An 18,746-nucleotide genomic window follows, 5' to 3' on the forward strand; every position below is an offset into this window, starting at 1 on the left:
CTCCGTCCCCGTTTCTGTTGCCTGTTCTTACTCACGTTTCTTTCCTGCCTTGCAGTTCTTCAGTCAGAAACTGACCTGTGAAACAGGAGCTTTGGGAACTGAGTAAATAACGTGTGGGGAATGAAGAACTCCTCCTGGTACCTGGGAAGTTGTGTTAGTGGACTTGGCTAATCGTGTAATGTGTAGAATGTTTTTAGTAGCCTCTGGGAAAAGAAAAATAAAAGTGGACATTTTACTTTATGTGAAGGTGTTGGGTTTTTTAATTTCCTCAGTCTGCCCAGTAAAAGCTGTAAACCAATACTCTGTTATTTCACCCTCACATACCTTGCTGTGGAGCCTGATCAAATACGTGCCCTTGGCAGAGCACTCCTGTGGAATATCCTCTGAGCATCCCTTCTGAGTTCTGCACAAGTATTTCAGTAGAAACTTTTCTACTCCCTCTTAGTTGAGAAGGTAAATTGTGTTGTGGGTCCCTGATCAGTGCTCAGCCTTATGTTTTAAAAAATACTGCAAGGAAATGCACTCTTGTACTGGTTTGGTTTTGCACACATGTATCTGTAAAAAATGGAATGTATGTTCATGTATGATGTATCTTTGTATTATCTTTCTGGATGTTGATTAATCTTAAATGAACTTACCTATGATGTAAAATTGTCTAATGTTTTGCACCTTAATTTTGCTTTCCTACAAAACATCAGTATAACCTGTAAAAGAAGTGAAAATGTGCAATTGAAACATTGTACCCGTGTAATATACTTTAATTTTACTAAATGGTGACTTGCTTGCTCATTTTGGATAATGATTTTGTAGCCTAATCTTCTGTGATAAAACTGATAAACTCTCAGGTATCTAATGCCACATGAAAATAGTTTCAAATCAAATCCTGATTCAGTGATATAAATGCTGGTTAATAATATCACTATGACCCCCAAAGTAAACTGTAGGGACTATTTTGTAAACTCCGAGTTAAAACTTATAATGAAAGTGTCACATTAAGAGTAAACTCACTATATCTATTGTATTAAATTTGGCAGAAAATCACCCTTTGGCATTCCAGCTGCTCCTCAGACATCAGAGGGACTGGGACAGCTGGGTTTAGATTCTGAGCTGTGGTAAATTCAGCAGCAGACATACAGAGCTGGTGTGGCACTGGAATTTGGAGTTCCAACCCAGCCCACTCTGTGGTTCTGTGGTAGCAGTGAGTACCCTTTTTGCAGAAGTGTGTGAACATATGAAATATGAACAATACAGCCAGCCACAAACACGTTCAGTTGAGAGATGCTAATGTAGTACTAAGAGTATGATCACAAACAGGCTGGTTTTCTGAATTTCCTGGGCAAGCACCTGGTACAGCTGAGCACTGGAGTCTTACCCACTAGTGTCCCTGTGGGAAGGAGATAGGTAGAGCCCTCTGACAGTGCCAGGATATAGAGACAGAGTCTCCTCTGACCTCCCTTCCCAAAGGGAAGCTGTATTTATATGATTTTCAGTGAGTGACAGGAGAAGGTGAAATTATGGCTGACAGAATTTCCTGTTTATGTGGAGTTTCATTTTAGTCATGAGCTTATATGGGGGTTGTTGACACAGAGCTGTGTCATGGTTTGGGTCATTCCTTTGGCTTAGTTCCTGTTACCTGCATTGTTCCTGCCAGAGCATGACCACAGCACCTTTGTGCTGCTCCATCCTGTTTTTCATATCTCCACTGATTTCAGCAGGGCAAGAACAACTCGCTCTGTACTGCTCCCTGCTTTGTTCCCTCCTCCCAGAGCAGCACACTGAGCTCCCACAGGGACCCTGCTCCTAAGGGTGCAGGCAGGTTGTCCCTGATGAACTACTGCCAATGTACACACTCCTTGCTCAGCTTTCTTTTTCAGTGTTCTCCCCAGTGAAGGCAGCCTTAAATGAGAAAGGACACCAGAATCACAGTGTTTTCTGGAAACCTGAAAATAAATCCCTTTCCTGCTGCGTGTGCAGCTGACTGTGCACTGCTCTGTTCCTTGTTCCCTGCACCCTGAGCAGCAGAATGGAGCAGAATTGAGACGAGAGGCTGTGTAGGTCTATGGGCTGATTAACAAAGAATCCACCACTCTCTTGGAGTGAAAGCTCCTAGATGAGTTCCTTCTTTATTATATGTTATGTACCCCATGCAAATTCTATGTAACCCATTGGTCCTTCCCCTTTGCTCCGCCCCTGAACCCTCAATTGACTAGTCTGCTGCTCCTATACAAACCCGTTTCCCTCTGACTGTGGTCTTTCATCCCTGAACCCTTCTGTCACTGTCGGGCATGAAATGATTCACATGGATGCAGCTCAAACTATGGTGAAAAAAGAAGATAAATTTATTTGTTCTTTCAATATTTATAGGTTTTCGACAACGACTAGGGATTGGATAGTCAGGTTACCACCTTCCCAACCACACTGGCTGTGAGAGACGTCCATCAAAAGGCATATCTTTAATGGAATGTATAAACACCTATGTTTATAGTTACTTTCCTGGGAAAGTGGCTAGAAATTAAGAAAACAATATCAAACAATAGAAAACAATACCAAAATCCCCAAACAGAGCTGAAATCCCAAATACCACTCCTTGGGTCCACCTTTTTAGAGCATGCATGTTTCTTGGCTTGTGAGTTTAATTCTGTTCTTATCATATTTTAATTTGGGCCTTGGCTTTTTCTTTCCACAGATGGTGAGTGTTGATAATCAGCAGCGCCCCCATCATCTGTTCATTGAATGTCGGACAGTTCAAACAGACAGTTCAAACATACTATATTGACTATTACAGCAAAGACAGTTTAACATTATACATATAGCATTAATCTTAATACTTGCAAAAAGCCAATATTATAATATGCATTTATAACAGGACCACGACTACTGCCCTGGGGGAGCCTGACCACCCTCTGGGTGAAGAACCTTTTTCCAATGTCCAGCTTAAACTTCACTAATACTGCTCCCTGCTGCTCCCTGTGGTCCTTTTACACTGTTTTCTTGAGGTGTTCCTGTGCCCGTGCTGTCCCAGCCGATACCAACGCCGTGCTGCCAGGCACATGGTTAGGAGTAATGACATAAAACCCCCAAGCCCCTCTCAGGGCCCTTTAAAACCTCTTTAGTGTCACTAAAACCTCTCCTAGTACACCATAAACAATCCTACCATCCCCAACTCCTCCCAAACCTCCTAAGCACCCCCAAATCCATTTTAGCTCTGTCAGACCCGTCCCAACACGACCTAAAGCCCCATTAGCACCCCAAATCCCTTTGAGTACACTGTAAAACCTCTTTAGCTCCACCAGAACTCCTCCCAGTGTACTTACTATCCTTCAAACCTCAACACACCCGAAACCATGTTTAGCTGTGCCTTAGCATCCACAAATCCCTCCCAACACTCTGTAAAACTCCGTTAGCACCTTCAATTCCATCCCAGCACCCTCAAAAATCCCATTAGCACCCCCAACCCCCTTCCAGCACTCTTTAAAACCTCTTCAGCACCACCTCGTTACCCCCACATAAACCATCCAAGCGCCCGGGGAGCGCGGCGCAGCTCCGCGCCGTGACTGGGCGGACACCCAGGAGCATCAAAGCTCCAGAGAAGAGAAGCAGCGCCGAGAAACTTAGGCAGTGATTGTGTGTAAAGGCTCTAATTTCACATATAACATAAGAAAGCTCTGTGTGCTCAGGACGGAGAAAGCCGCTACAACACACCTCATCCCGCCCGGGCCACCAGGAGGGCGGCAGCGGGGGCGGGGCCGCCGTGAGGGCGAAGGGAGCGTGGCCTCTCACCCCGCCTCCTGCCGGGGGCGGGGGGGGAGGCACGTCGCTCCCATGGCAACGCGTCCGGCGTCGCCCCTAGTAGGCGGCGCGGCGGCGTTGGTTCAGGCATTCACGGCGGGCAGCCCGGGGCGCGCCGGCGGGGTCCTGCGGCGGGCGGCGGCGGCTGGAGTGCTGGCGGCCGGGCGAAGATGGCGGACGTGCTGAGCGTGCTGCGGCAGTACAACACGCAGAAGAAGGAGATCGTGGTGAAGGGCGACGAGGTGATCTTCGGAGAGTTCTCCTGGCCCAAGAACGTCAAGACCAACTATGTCATCTGGGGGTGAGCGACACGGCCGGGGAATGGGCGGGTTGGGGGAGAAGTTGCCCCGAAGTTACGCCCGGGAAGCGGGGACGGGGTCCTGCCGTCCTTGGCCCACCCGGTGCCCTGCAGGTAGCGAGGCGGACGGGGTTGGACAGGCTGGTGCCGCCTCCTGCAGGGCCTCGGGGCCCCGGCACCCTGTGCGGGTGTCCTGTGGGCGATTCCTGTCTACTGGCAGCACGACCGGGCAGGGAGCGCTCGCCGCTCTCTTCGGGAACGTTCCCAAGTCCTGCCCTGGGCCAGGAGAGCCCGGCCCGGGTCGTTCCTTTTCTCTCGGCGCTCCTGTCCGTGCCGCCCAGAGGGGCCGCTTCCTGCAGATTTATGTGATGAGGTGTCAGGAGGCAGCTTCTCCCAAATTCTTACGGGTGTTTGGTGAAAAAGAGCCATTATGTTGTTGTTTGGAGAACGCTCTCAGGCGCATGGTGGGATTCTTGGACTATTCCTCGCAGGGTTAGGAGTTGCAGTTGGTGATCCTGATGGATCCCTTCCCACTCAGCATAGTCCATGATTCTGCTGTCTTGGCTTGTCACGGCTGCTTCTCTTCTCCTGGAGCTTTGATGCACCAGGACAATGCCAGCGAGATCCAGACCGGCACTCCGTCTGATGAGCTGTGCAGGTGCTCTGCTCCCACCTGAGGCCTTTTCCTGTGCAGGACCTAGTGCAGGCTGTTTCCTGGTTGATCTTATCGTGAAAAACAGGTAGAGAGAATGGGTTAAATGATTGTGTTAGATAAAATGCTCGGTTTTAGAAAACTTCAAGAAAATGAGGGGTTTTACCTGTTGAATTCTCTAATATAACTTGCATTGCAACGCAGTTTTTCGTTTGCCTTTCCCCAGAATTTAGTAGCCGCTTGCTTCCTAATGTCCTCACTAGAAGGGTTCCAATGAGTCTTTTTCAAACTTGAGAGGGAAAAATGCTTCTTGTTAAAGCTCAGGCACTGATCAAAGAGGACATGTTATCCTCTGAACCTTTGTGGAAAAGTAGAAGTACCTGCAGATTTCTCAAAAAAACCCAAACTTGTAGTTGAGTCTGACCAGAAACAATTTTTTGTTCTCATAATTATGATATGACTATTACGAACTATAACTAACTAGATGGAGAGAGAGAAAGGAAAAAAGTATACTTGCTTATCTTCAGTTGTAGGTGGACTTTTTGCAGCTGATTTTACTTTATATCTTATGTATTGCTAGAAATGTGCTTTTTCATTAACGGGTTCAAGTTTTCAGAAACTGATTTTGGAGTTATTTGTGCTTCCTGGCTGAGTGGGGGATACTGGTGTGCACTCTGAAGAGGAAGAAAAATATATGGACAAGTAGTTGAAAGTCTTGCCTGTATTTTTGCTGGGCAAGGTATAAACAGTTGTGGTGGTTTCCTTACTACGAGTTGCTTTCCCCAAGTGGTAACAAGTAGTGGTTAAGTAGACAAACTAGTTTCATTTCACTTCTGCAGGGAACAAGAAACTGATATGCCAGCCCTATTCTGTTGCTCAGGAGAGCTTGGATTAGACCCAGAAATTGTTACCAAAAGCCTAAAATCAGCTGGAGGGCAAACTTTGCAATGTACGGCCAGGCAGCTTTATCTTCCTGGTCAAGAAAGATGTGTGGGTGAACAGAGGATTCTCTGAGCACAACAGCAGCAGCTTCTTGGCAGAGCTGTGAGTGCTTACCTCCTGGGGTAGATGTGTGGTGAAATTTGAGGGGTTTTGTTTTTTGGTTTGTTTGGGGTGAGTTAGTTAATCTTGGTTTAGACCAGTGGCTCCTGAACTTTTGATAGGATCAGACTACTCTAAGTTCATAGCATTTCTTGTCAACCACTGTGACATTTCGCATGTCAGCTTTAAATTGAAGACACTGTAAAAATGAGACCAGTTCTGCAAACCATGCTCAGTAGCTTGAGCACTATACTTTAGGAGCTGCTAATTTAGGTAATTGCCACACTCAGGAGGGACATTTTCAAAAACTTTTATTAAAGTTCAAATCCTTTTATATGCAGGTCACTTGAAAGGGTCCAAATTATGTTTGCACTGAGCAGATGTTGGTGGCTGTCTTGCACAGAACAAACCTTGAGTTTTGTTTTGGGTGTCCACAGCACAGTTGCTGTAATTGCATCTCCAGTCTGAGGAGAGTAATGCTAGGCTGAAGAGCACCAGTGGCATTTGTCCCTGCTAGAATTAGAAGTAGTCCCATGAGACATTTAGCTCTGGCTCCTCGAGCAGCTTAACCTGCAGAAGTAAGCAGTGCTGCGCTGCATTGCCTTCTCTCTCTGCTAGCACAAGTGTCACCCAAAGAGGGAACTGGTTTGAGGAATCAAGCCAAATTAAAGGTAACTTGGACAAAAAAAAAAAAAGGGGGAAAAAAGCAACTTTAATCCAGTTTAGCTTCTAGGTAATAATTATAGGAATGCTCCTGCTGGCATGTGAAAAAAGCTAGGTGGTCTGAGATGAAGTGGTTTGTGTATTTTAACCTATGGGCCCTGGAGAGTGATTAATGAATCTGTTTCAAAACCAAAGGAAAGATTCAGTCTACCAGAGAAATGTATTGCTTTGTTTGCCTAGTCAAGGGGCTTGGATATGCACCTGAGTTTTTAAACAGTGAGCAGCTGGCCCTGGGTATTGTCAGTTGTGTGATACTCTGTGCTTTTTCTTGTGTGTTTAAAGATTTCTGCTTTGTTTTGTGGATGAGACACAGGTCCTTAGTACCTCTGTAAAACTTCAGGCTTTGAAACAGGAAAGAGGAAAAAAAGCTGTTAAAAATTAATAAATTCCCGATGCCCAGAGGTGGAAGATGAATGAATGAGAAAGAAGTTGCTGGTGTTAAAAATGAGCAGACGAAACTTGCTCTCTCCTATTAGATAAACATTTTCTCCATATATGTATAAGTTTATTTTGTAAGAGGTGCAACTCTTCCTTCTGTTTTTACTTTAATGATTTTCACTGGGTTTGTTGAGGTCTGCCTCCCCAGATTTTAATTTTTTTAAGTAATTGATGCCATAACTGAATTTGGGAAATAATAGAATTAATTTCTATTTCTACCTTGGATGTTTGTAAATGGAATGAGGCAAGATACCCTCAGATCTGCCTGGTTTTAGTTCTCTGTTTATTTAGCAGGAACACACACTGATGTTGAAATGTCAGTTTAAGCTTAGGTTTCCTCCTAACTGCTTGATATCTGATGATTTCCAATTAATGTGCAATATCTTGTCCTAATAAAACATCATCTTAGACCCATAAGGAGCACAGGGAATTCTTGTGTGTGTGGTTGAAGTGATGAAGTACCAGCTGTGTCCTGCTGAGTTTTGGCAATGCCTGTGGCTTTGTAATATTGTATTTTTTCAATTAATAGATAATGGTTCAGTATTTTTTTGCTTTTATATTTTGTCATTTATTGCCAAATATTGTTAAAGCTTGAGTAGATGACCAGCTGAACTTTTATATCATGCTCAGTGCATATGACACACTTCAAAGAAATAATGAGTTATTCTGAACTAAGACAATCTAAAGCGTTTGTTTCAAAATGAAGTGACAACGGTATCACATGAAATCATGGCTTTGCTTCGGAGCCAAGCCTGTGTGGAGGAAGTTTTTGTTTTCTTTTGTTTCTGCTAGTGCTTCCAGTATATTTAGATACCACCTTATCAAAGATCGTTACTGCTTTGCTGCTTGTTCAAGCAATTCCTTGCTGAGGTATCCAGTTCTGGTGGTTGCCTGTAGTTGTGAAGCCAAGTTTTGGCTTCTAAGCAGTTGAAAGAAAGATCCTGTGTCTATTCCCTTTCCTCTGCAGCAACAAAATGTACAGGCAGCCTCCACCTCGTGCAGACCAAGTTTTTGGAAAGAAGGGACAATGGTAGGAGAGACCCTTTATTCCCCTTATTCTACAGTTCTGGTATCCTGAATTCCTTGCATGTTATTCTTATATTGGTTTTCTCAGGCATCATTGTGAAGGTGAGGTTTTGAACTTTACTGCTAATAATAAGTTCTAAACAGGTTATTGGGCACTCTTAGGTAATTCCAGAAGAGTAATGACAAGCAAAGCTGTAGGTGGCATTAAATCTACAGTACTGAGAAAATAGACATGTTTCTGTTGGTTTCGTAGATTTTTGTGTAGCTCTTTCAGGCTCCATAAAGCTGTGACTGAGTATTTTTTATTTCTTCTCCCTTCCCCCAGTGAGGTTGGCACTTCTGTGGTGTGTGTTTTGGTGCTGATGAGTGAGGCCACTGTACTTAAAGGGAAAACTCTTTTAATGAAAGGGTTTCTTCCTGAAATATCTTGTTGACAATTCTCTACCAGTCTTAAATTTATAGCTTTGGGCTGGTTTTGTAGTGGCTTCTCTTTCTCAGGCTTTAAGGTGAGCCATCTGGTTTGCACATGGACTGGGCTATGTGGAGGAGCCCTGTCCTGCCTGGAGCTGGGGTTTGACAGGTCCCAAAGTGGGGGTGGGTAGTGGAATTGCTATTCTTGCTGCTTTCCTGACTGCCAGGTCTGTTCCTCAGAGCAGCTGAAGTGTTTAGGGAGCTCGGTTCATTGAAAGAAGGACAGGTATTGCTTCCCCTACAAAGTCTTGTAGTAATAGCATAATGTGTGAGTGTGTGAGAGGGGGAAATTATGTTCAATGTACATGGAGCCAAGTTGAGGCAGGGACTTATTTTGCCTTGTTTGGGTTTTTTTTTTTTGTGAATAGTTGCACAGAACAAGTTCCCTTTTACACTTAAAAGCTGTATCTTTGAAACAAGCTCTTTGGAAGCTGAGATTGAACTTGATGCTGTTGTCTTGCTCTGATGTAGTCTGACTTCAGTATGGGAGTTCACTGTGATTTTGTATCCTTCAGGGTTTTGCTGGCTTTGTGTGCAATTAGTTTGTAGTCACTACTTATTTTGATCTTTTGGCACCATTTTGAACCCTTTGCTCCCTAGACTTTGTGGAATTTACGTATTAAGTTCTCACTGTGCTTTCTCTAGTGCTGCCAATTCTGGCCTGTTGTACCTGAAGATGATGCAATACTTTATTTTTGCAGCTCAGTTCTGTCTCTCTGGTTGTCTCACATAGTATAGACAGTTTCTTTGATAATCAGAATGAATAGTGTGAATGAGGGGGAATGTGTACTTGCAATTTCCCTACTCTTGTTTCTTTATTTAACAACGTATCCAGCTCTTATTTTGGAGTATTGTGGGAAGGTTTTTTTAATAATTCATTCAGTAAAGAGGCTGCAAGAACTCATCTCCCTCCCCTGTGTTTTTTAGCACAATTGAGAGCTCATTAGTTTGGCAATAGCCTGATAATAATATTAACTGCTTGCTTTTTAAACTTTCATCTGGAAAGAAAAGAGACCTTTTTTAAAAGAGGGTGTGCTTGAGACAGAGATGGAGAAGTTAAAAAATGTCACAATGTTTTCCTGTGTTACAGGACAGGAAAAGAGGGCCAGCCCAGGGAATACTACACTTTGGATTCTATCTTGTTCCTGCTCAATAATGTGCACCTTTCCCATCCTGTGTATGTCCGTCGTGCTGCGGTAAGTAGACCATACAAAATGTGATTTTTGTCTTGTGATAATGAACGTGTGTAGTTATTTTCAGTGAATGATAATAGCGCTTGTGTGTATGAATTTGGCTGGAGAAAGCAAAGATGATACTGTGAAAAATGAGGTTCATATATTTTTTATATAAAATTTAAAAAGTTTAATAGAAAGACAATTAGGAGATAGAAATGAAGTATACAAGTATGGCCGGGTGCCTCAGCATTCAGCTAAGAGAGCACATTTTACTAACAAAGGATTGTCCTTTGAAAACAGAACCCTATTACATATTCATAAATTCTCATACATGATTCAAACATTCCTCTTAAGTTTTAGATGTTCTTTTTTTTAATTTTAACTTGCCCCCTCCCCAGTCTTCTTGGCTCCGCTGAGTTTCACACTCCCTGATAACAGAGGGTCAATAAATTCTTCCCTTGGAGGTCTGGTCACTGCTGTCTTCACCTGGATAAGATAATCTAAGAATGCAGGGTGGGGCGGGGGGGGAGGGGAGTGGGGGTTCTGACTATCTTTTTCAGTCTCTGGGTTATATAAAAAAAAGTAGGTTTTGCTTTAATACCATGCTGCAGTCTAACATACATGTACTATACCACTATATCAATAACAGAAATAGAAGGGACTATATTAATACAACAAAGTTTTCTAACCTTATACATATTACATTCATTGTAATATTTGTGAAAAGCCAATAATATAATATGTGTCTATAACAATATGCAATTGTTTAAAAACAATCACCTCTGCAGAAGGATCACGATAGGTCCTATCACAGTGGAGTATTTTTCTTGACAATTCACTTCCTGACAGATTATCCCTTCAAACCACCAAATTGAGTTTACAGCAAGAGTTTGTCAACCAATTATTAATAGCAATGGCAGCATTTATCTTGATATTCTATGGACACAGTAGTTTCCAGCACTAAACTATTTCAGGAGTGCTTTTGTCCATCTGTTGTGTGGAGTGATCCCAATCTAGATGATCCTTTAGTGCCTTAGATAGCAGGGATCTACAGAATGGAGAAAAGCAAACAGCTTTGGAGTGGACTTGGAAGTAAGCAATACAATTAAAAAAATTGCTGGTTAAGCCCTACCAGTAAAGGTACAGAAATTCGTTAAAAGTCCTTTTGATTTTCATTTGACTGCTTTCTACGAGGCCACTCTTTATCTTTCCTTGTGCTTTGTTGTTACCTGAGACAGCAGTGCTGTGTTGAGACAACACAATTGAGATACATGAGTTCTACATAGCAACACAGTCCTCCTGGCAGAGAAGTGTGTGTGTGTGTGATAAAAGCTAGTTCTTAATCTTATTTGCAAGTTTCAAGGGAAGGAGGAAAATGACTGCCCTCTCTTTCAGTTTTGTAGCAGGCTGTATGTTTAATTTTGTGTAGCTGAACATCCTCTATGATGTGATTGCACTTTAGGCTTGATAGTTAAGCTTCTTTGGGTGGCAGGACATGTGGTCATTTTTTTGTGTGAATGAGTAGTTTTCAGTAAAAGTGAAAAATCTTAAAAAAGAGTCTCTGTGGGTGAAGAACGGTTTAATGTCACATCTGCTGTCTTTTCAGACTGAAAACATTCCTGTGGTAAGAAGACCTGATAGGAAAGATTTGCTTGCATACCTAAATGGGGAAACATGTGAGTGATGTGTTCTTTTGACTTGGACACACAGTACTCTTTACTGCTTCATATTTTTGGCACAAGTGAGGGGTAGATTGGGTGAGAATAGGCAGTTTGCATCTTAACTGAATGTGCTGAAACTTCTCAAACAAAGTTATTATTTCTTGCGTTTTTAATTGTATTCTTAAATTAACTGTTTTGCTTAGATAGGAGCTGCATTCCTACATGCATGTTTAAAAGTGAACATTATTATTATTGTTACTATTAACCTACTTTGGTTAACAATTATGTGTTAGAATGCTTAGCATGTATGTTTTTTCCTTCTCTAGACTATGGGAAGCTTTCAGTAGTACATTGATCTTGAATTCAAGAAATATGTGGGATGAAATCTTCAGTTTAATAAAATATAATAAATCACTGCTCTGTCAGTCTGGCAGATTTGCCTAGCATTTCATCTTAATTTTTTTGTTAACAATAGTTAGATAAGAGCTTTCTCTGAGAAAAACAGATATATCGCCTTTGTAAGATGCTCTGTTTCATAGGTGGTCTTCAAATTTGAAGTATCTTGGAGTATGAGATTATTCTGTAATATGATGAGTAAAATCACTTTATATATATATATTTTAAACAGATCAACAGGTTGTCGTTTTTAAAAAAAATTCTAGACAAACCCAGTAGATCTTGATTCTAGGTTCTAATTCCCATTGTGACTTGGTTGTCTTTTATGAGCTGTATATAGAGATCATACAATCATTGATTAATTTATGTTGGAATGGACCAGAAGAGGTCACCTGGTTCAATCCCGTTTTCAAAGAAGGGCCAAATGACCCTGAACAACACGATTTAGCTTTACATTCAGTAGAGTTCTGAATATCTTCACTCCTCTACTCCCAGTGTTTGACCACCTTTGCTACCTAATATATAGAATTTCCATTGTTGCAGTTCATCTGTTGCCCTTCTTTCTTTTATACCCAAATATTATTGCAGATGTTTTCTATTTAAACTGAATGTTCTGTTTGCGTGCAGCAACCTCATCAAGCATAGACAGAAGTGCTCCACTTGAAATTGGTCTTCAACGATCCACTCAAGGTACGATTTAACTAAAAAATAACTTTGAGGTTTATTTTATAAAAATCTACTACAGTCTTGAATTTTTAATGTCCTCTTTTTCTTGCAGTTAAAAGAGCAGCAGATGAAATATTAGCAGAAGCAAAGAAACCAAGAATAGAGGTAATGACAGTGACTGTCATCAATACAAATTGAGGGTGGAGGTAAATTACGGTGTTTATATGTTTTTGTAGGAATTCCATTGGATTAGCTGTCCTTTGGTGTACAGAGTGCTTCTGTTCATGTGAATGGGAACTGGAAGGGGTTAGACATTTGACTTGAAGAATTGTGGTTCTTGAGAGGAAACTTCCAATAGCTCTGTGCTTAATGCTAGTGCCTAGATTAAAAAGTCATTGGAAATAAAATTGTCCTTCCAAATGTGAAGAAAATACTTCTGATGAGCTTTACTTCTAGTTGTATTTATATTTGAAAAGAGAATACACAAGGATTTAAACATGACGGTTCCTTCCAGGATGAGGAGTGTGTGCGCCTTGACAAGGAGCGCTTGGCAGCTCGGCTGGAAGGACATAAAGAGGGCATCGTGCAAACAGAGCAGATCAGGTGGGATTACTTTTCCTTATGCCTAATGCTTAATTACAGTATGGAGAACATTCTTGTGCTGTTCAAAGCAGCCAGTTTTACTTCTGTCCAGCAGCTCTCAGTGAAAATTTTCCGCTCTTTGATACTTTCAATAATGTTGAAGGAGCCAGACCTTGAAACAGTTATGACAGTGCAGATTTCAGGCATTTATGAAATCCATAATTATAGCTAACCACATGAAAAATAGGTATTTTGAACAACTTCTTCCTATCTCTTATATAGGTGTACTTAAAAGGAAACTGTAGGGAAAAAAAATCTGATTGTGGCATGATTAGAAAGCATAAGAATAAAAAAATCAGAAAATACATGTGATTTTGTACAAACTAGTAATTTGGATGCTACCTTGAGTGTATCACAACTTTGCAGTGCTGCAGTGAGGATTACTAGGTGTTGTTTGAATTAGTTTGTGTTCTCTAGTTACCAATTCTTTTAATGCTGAATGTAAAAGACTGCCCCTTTAAAAAAATACAAATATATACAGGTGGTGAGTTTCAATGCCGTGCTTGACCCTGCTGTGAAACAAGTAGCAACACAAGGAAGTTCCCTTTCCAATAACATAGTTATAAAGGAGAATGCTTCACAACCAGTACTTGCATTATCTTTTCATGTATTCTCAAAGAAAAAACAACCCCGTGTAATAGTGAATTTGGTATAGACAGTTAGAATTGTGCAATTCAGTCTTTATCTTTTTTCTTCAGCTCACCTGCAAAACAGTAGGGCTCACTGACAGCCCAATTCTGTGTTTACAATTAAAAGCAAACACATGTAGGTGTTGCTCTCTTGGACTCTGAGCTCTCTCAAACCCAGATTATTGTGGACAAGGTCACCACCATCTGTTGTTTGCTGGCCTGCATGGTCTAAGAAGGTACCACGTCTTCCAAGGGACCAAGTCCACATAACTACACCTCAGCCAAGATTTAGAGTAGTGCTTTGAAAGCCTCAGAGCAGCCAGGGGTTGGTTGACTGGACACAAAATTGTAATCCACTACAAATAACAGGGAACTGACATTTGAGTGTTGTTATAAAACAAAGGTGTTGGTCCTGACACTTTACATTTGGATTCTTTATTTTTATTTGGTATAGTTGGGATTTTTGGATGGTATTTGTGTTAATAATGTGAGTCCTGTCACAAACTGGATTTGCATGCCCAAAACAGCCATGCCAAGCCCATATAATATTTCAGTGTCTATATAAGGTGACTATTTTGTGGTATATAGCATAGCCTTAAACTTTGGCAGGTTGAAGTTACTCATTCAGAAATTCTTTCAGAATTGTTTGTGCAATTATTCTCTACTGTTACTTTTGCTCATTTAGGTCCTTGTCTGAAGCTATGTCAGTGGAAAAAATTGCTGCTATCAAAGCCAAAATCATGGCAAAGAAAAGATCCACTATCAAAACTGATCTGGATGATGACATAACCGCTCTTAAACAAAGAAGTTTTGTTGATGCTGAAGTGGATGTAACTAGAGATATTGTCAGCAGGGAAAGAGTATGGAGGACAAGAACTACAATCTTACAAAGCACAGGCAAGGTAATGCTCTGGGTATGAAGCTGGATTTTATGATCCTTATGACAAACTGCATTTTTATTTTCTATATCTAATTTGTTAATCAGAGATGACAGGCGTATTATACTTTGTGTTCCATGTGAAGGTGGACTTGGAGGGCAGTTGCTGCAGTGACAGAAGAGTTAGTCATTATCACATTGCAGTAAATCTAAATTGTATCTCCAATTACTTGCTTCAGCCATTAAAAGATACTAAGTAATCACTTAATTGCTGTTAACCAAAGCTGGCTTGAGCCCTGCAGTGGGGAGGGCTCCATGAAAGTACTGGTGGATTGGAAACAGACCAAAGTGGGGAGTAACTAATAGAATGAGTACGTTGAAAGCCCAAAGGCCTCTACATTGTGGAAAACACCAAAGAAGTAAGGAGGAAAAATGCTGGAATGAACAAAACCAGAAAGCATTATTATGAAGAGGTTTTTGTCCCTTTATGATGCTACTTTTGGCTGCGCTTGGTTATGTACTATTCTGAACATGGTTGCAAGCACAGCTGACAGCTTGCTCTCTTTGGACAGAAAGGCTTTCTTTATTGCAGAGCTACTTGGCACTAAATTTCTCAAGGAAGCAGTAAGTAAATTCCTAAAAGATTTCAAGGGTCTGTTTTCCTGAGGTTATTGTCAAACTGCATCCTTTGCCTTCACTATTTCTTTTAAGTATTGTCACAGGAAAACAACATTTAGAAGTAAATGAGCTCTCAGTCTTCATTTGTCTTATTTTTAACAGTATTTTACATTGCTCTCAGCTTCCCAGTATTGTCCCAGGGCATTAGTGGTAGAATAATTTAATTAATGAATTATGGGGTAATTACTGGGTATGTGGCACATCCCTGTGTGCTATCTACAGAGTGAATGTTGCTTCTTTGAATCTGAGAGATTTGTAGCAGCCTCACTGCTGAGGAGCTGATAAATTGGTAAAAGCTTTGATGTTTTAGTCATTGGAAAGGTTTGTGCTGAAGGAATCTGCATAGCTTTTCTTCCTTTTGTGAATCATTCATCGCATTCCTATCTACTTTTCTTCCAAGTGAAATTGCAAAGATAGTAGGGAAGAGATGAATGTTTTTGTTGTAGTAACTCTGTAGTAAATGAGATGAGGTAGTGATTTTAAGCAAAATATGACACAGGGAGAAAGACAAGAAACAAGAGATGAAGTTTGTTCTTGGACTCTAGCATGCAGTTACTGTGAGCAGCCTGATGAGTGTATGGGCATAACAGCAAATCTTCTATTTCGGTTTATGCAGGATTGCAGGAACATTCTTGATAGCTTGGACACAAATCACCTGAGTGTTAATGTTTATATTTTCCAAGTAGCAGTGAGAGTAAGTAGATGGGGAAACATCATATGTTAATGGGCTGTGATTTATCCCATAGCAGTTCAGGTTTTATATTGGTTGGGAGGGCTTTTTGGTGTGTGTTTGGTTTTTTTGGTGGTTTTTTTTTCTTTTTTCTTTTTTTTTTTTTTGTTTTTGTTTTTTCTTGGTTTTTTTTTTTTCTTGAACCTTTGTGAAGACCTTCTTGAAAGTTGTGAAGAAAAGATATGTTGTCTCAGGCAAATAATTTCTTCCTTTGTCTCCTGCTCCTTTTAAGAATTTTGATCAGGGAAGCATGATACTGCTCTGCAAATGCTGTTTTGACTCTTCTGTATGGTACTTGAATTGCTGATGTGCCTGATAATTATTTTTATTGTAAATTTTTGCTATCTGCTTGTTATGAGTTTATCTTCAGTCTTTTGAATCCTTCTAGAGTATTTAAAACCAAAATTGACTTTAGCAGTGCACACTTTTTTAATATCTGAATTCCTTTGGAACTCCTGGGTAAATGGTAACAAACAGTGAGAACTCCTAAATCTAAAGTTTGTTGTTCCTTTGCAAAAATCGCTTCAGTACAAGGCTGCTTCTCAAGCTCTTTTCCACAGAGAACCCTTCCTGTATGTGTAAGTTTTCCCATTGTTCTCTATAGTAAACTGAGATGTAGAACTAGCTTAAGATGCAAAACGGAAACACTAGGAAGATCAGGCCACAGTACAAAAAAAAAAAATCTCTTGACCATTTCAGCTTAATGACAGGTTTCCTCTGGTTTTCAAATGTTTGAAGAAAATATTGATTCTTACAGCAATATGCTCCTCCAAATTCTTCATAGATGGCAATAATATTAACTGTATTTCTGAAGCATTTAGTTTCTCCTTTTGGACACACTTCCCAATTCTTAAGTTTGCTTTATAGAACTGGTCCAGGATTTTTTTAAGTCTCCAGTGATGTAGTGTTCTTTTTTTAATATTTGAAAAAGTTATCATGCATTCTGTCATTTTACCTGCTGCTTTTATTGCCAGCATCTTCATTGTCACAAATCTCCCCTTGCTGAAATTACAATGATAGATTTTTTTTTTCCTGGCTGTGGTGGTTTTTTTATTTTGGTTTATGAGAATGCATAATTTGAGTGCATTTATGCTCCTGTTGTAGAAAATGCTTCAGCAGCTGTGTCATTCCCAGTTTATTTGGCCCTTAAGATTTCTGTAATGTGTCACACAGGTCCTTTGTCTGTATGGCCTCTCTGTTACCCTCTTTTAATCACATGTTGCATTGATCCCTGGATGTCTTTTTACTGATTTCTGTGAGGTTCTTATTGCTTGTAGAATCAGACATTTCAGTTACCTGTCCTCTTTTGGTTTTAAGATTTCTACATTTGCATTTATCTGCTTGCTTATTGTTATGTTTTGCTTAAAACTTTTTGTTATTTTTCATAGTTTTCTGTATGATTATCATGCAATTCTACCTCTTTTGGAAAGTCAGTGTTTGAGTTAATTCCTAGTAGATAAGTCATCCTACTCTGTCTGTTTTAAATATTTGTTGGCTTTCCCCAAGTCTGTAGTGTAGTCTTCTAGATTTTTATGAATAATGTGGCATTTTTGTGATCACTTTTCAGAGCCAAATTGCATTTAAGTGTTTGGGGTTTTTTTTTTATAGTAACTTAAGTTTAGAACTCTTTGACAGATTATATTGTTTAAAGGAATTTCATTTCCGGAAGAGTTTTGAATTCATACATAGACTATTTACTATCATAAGTGTTTGAAATGTTAAATTTTGCATCAGTGCTCCGCACAGGTTTTAGCTGTGTGCATGTTCTTAGATAAATGTGAGGCTGTTTTGTAAAACAAACCATTGAACACATAGAAAAAACCCTGTGTTTATACTGAAATTGATTCTTTCCTTTCATATCCCTCCTTTAGCTTTCTTTCCTAAAAATCCTTTCGTTTTTGTAATCTTCTGTAGCAGGCAACAACAATCTTTTCTGAAGGAGAAACCTCCTCATTTCATCTCTTCTGTAAATGTATTTGGCATTTGAATTTTTCCTGTGAATATGAGTTAAAGTAGACTAAGAAGGAGTTTCAACATTCACAGATGTGATTGGAGAGTGTGTTTTTGCCTGAGACTGCTGGTGTACTTGATTTATATTTTGTTATTTATTTTTACTCTCCCAGATTGCTCAGAACTATTTCTTAGATAAGCAGCAAGGTAACTGGGTGGGCTGTGTTGAACATGCTCTACTTGTGTGTAGAGAAATCTTAAAGCTGGAATCTTGGAAATGCACTAATACTGGCCCTGTGAATTTGTAACTTTTTGAAATGAACCAGTGTTCTGATATGAGCAGCTCTGAGCATTTCAGATATTCTTTAAAAAAATATCATTCTTGTCTTTGTAGGGTGTGGTGGGTTGATGTTGGTTGGATGAGTGATAAACAGGTGCCCACCATGATGCTTCCCTCCTCAGCAAGATGGCTGGGAAAAAAATGTGAAAAAATGTGTAGGTTAAGAGAAAGGCAGTTTAATAAAAACAAAGGATGTGTGGGGAAGCAAAGGAGGACAAAAGATGTATTCTCCACTTCCCATCAGCAGGAAGTCTCTAGCCACTTCCTGGGGAGCAGGGCTTGGGTGCATTTAGCAGTTGCTCTAGAAGACAAATATTGTAACAAGAAATGCCTCTCCTCCTTCTCTCTCTTAGCTTCTACTGCTGAGCAGATGTCATGTGATGGGGAATATCCCTGGAGTCAGCTGTCCTGGCTGGCTGTCCTCTCAAGATCCTGCCCAGCTGACTGGTGAGGAGGAGGTGCTGGAGACAGCCTTGGTGCAGGGCCAGTACTGCTCAGCAGCAGTCAAAACACTGGGCTGTTGTCAACACCTTTCTGGCTACCAAGACACAGTGCTGTACTACC

General features: G+C 40.6%; 1 protein-coding gene across 2 annotated transcripts in view; it reads left to right on the forward strand.

Annotated features, from left to right (window-relative positions):
- The first annotated feature begins 3,882 nt into the window (after positions 1–3,882).
- CDC73 (cell division cycle 73) overlaps positions 3,883–18,746 on the forward strand; it is a 108,584-nt gene continuing 93,720 nt past the window's right edge. The window contains exons 1-8 of one of the 2 annotated variants that reach the window (XM_058842572.1): positions 3,883–4,090; positions 9,529–9,634; positions 11,220–11,289; positions 12,298–12,360; positions 12,449–12,501; positions 12,851–12,939; positions 14,293–14,509; positions 15,779–15,856. In XM_058842572.1, the coding sequence (XP_058698555.1) occupies positions 3,960–4,090; positions 9,529–9,634; positions 11,220–11,289; positions 12,298–12,360; positions 12,449–12,501; positions 12,851–12,939; positions 14,293–14,509; positions 15,779–15,856 (807 nt within the window). In that variant the 5' untranslated portion in view covers positions 3,883–3,959. The remainder of the gene's footprint in view (positions 4,091–9,528; positions 9,635–11,219; positions 11,290–12,297; positions 12,361–12,448; positions 12,502–12,850; positions 12,940–14,292; positions 14,510–15,778; positions 15,857–18,746) is intronic. The other variant, XM_058842573.1, reaches the window with a different exon arrangement.

This window comes from Poecile atricapillus, chromosome 7 (assembly GCF_030490865.1).
Source record: "Poecile atricapillus isolate bPoeAtr1 chromosome 7, bPoeAtr1.hap1, whole genome shotgun sequence".
Lineage (NCBI taxonomy): Eukaryota > Metazoa > Chordata > Aves > Passeriformes > Paridae > Poecile > Poecile atricapillus.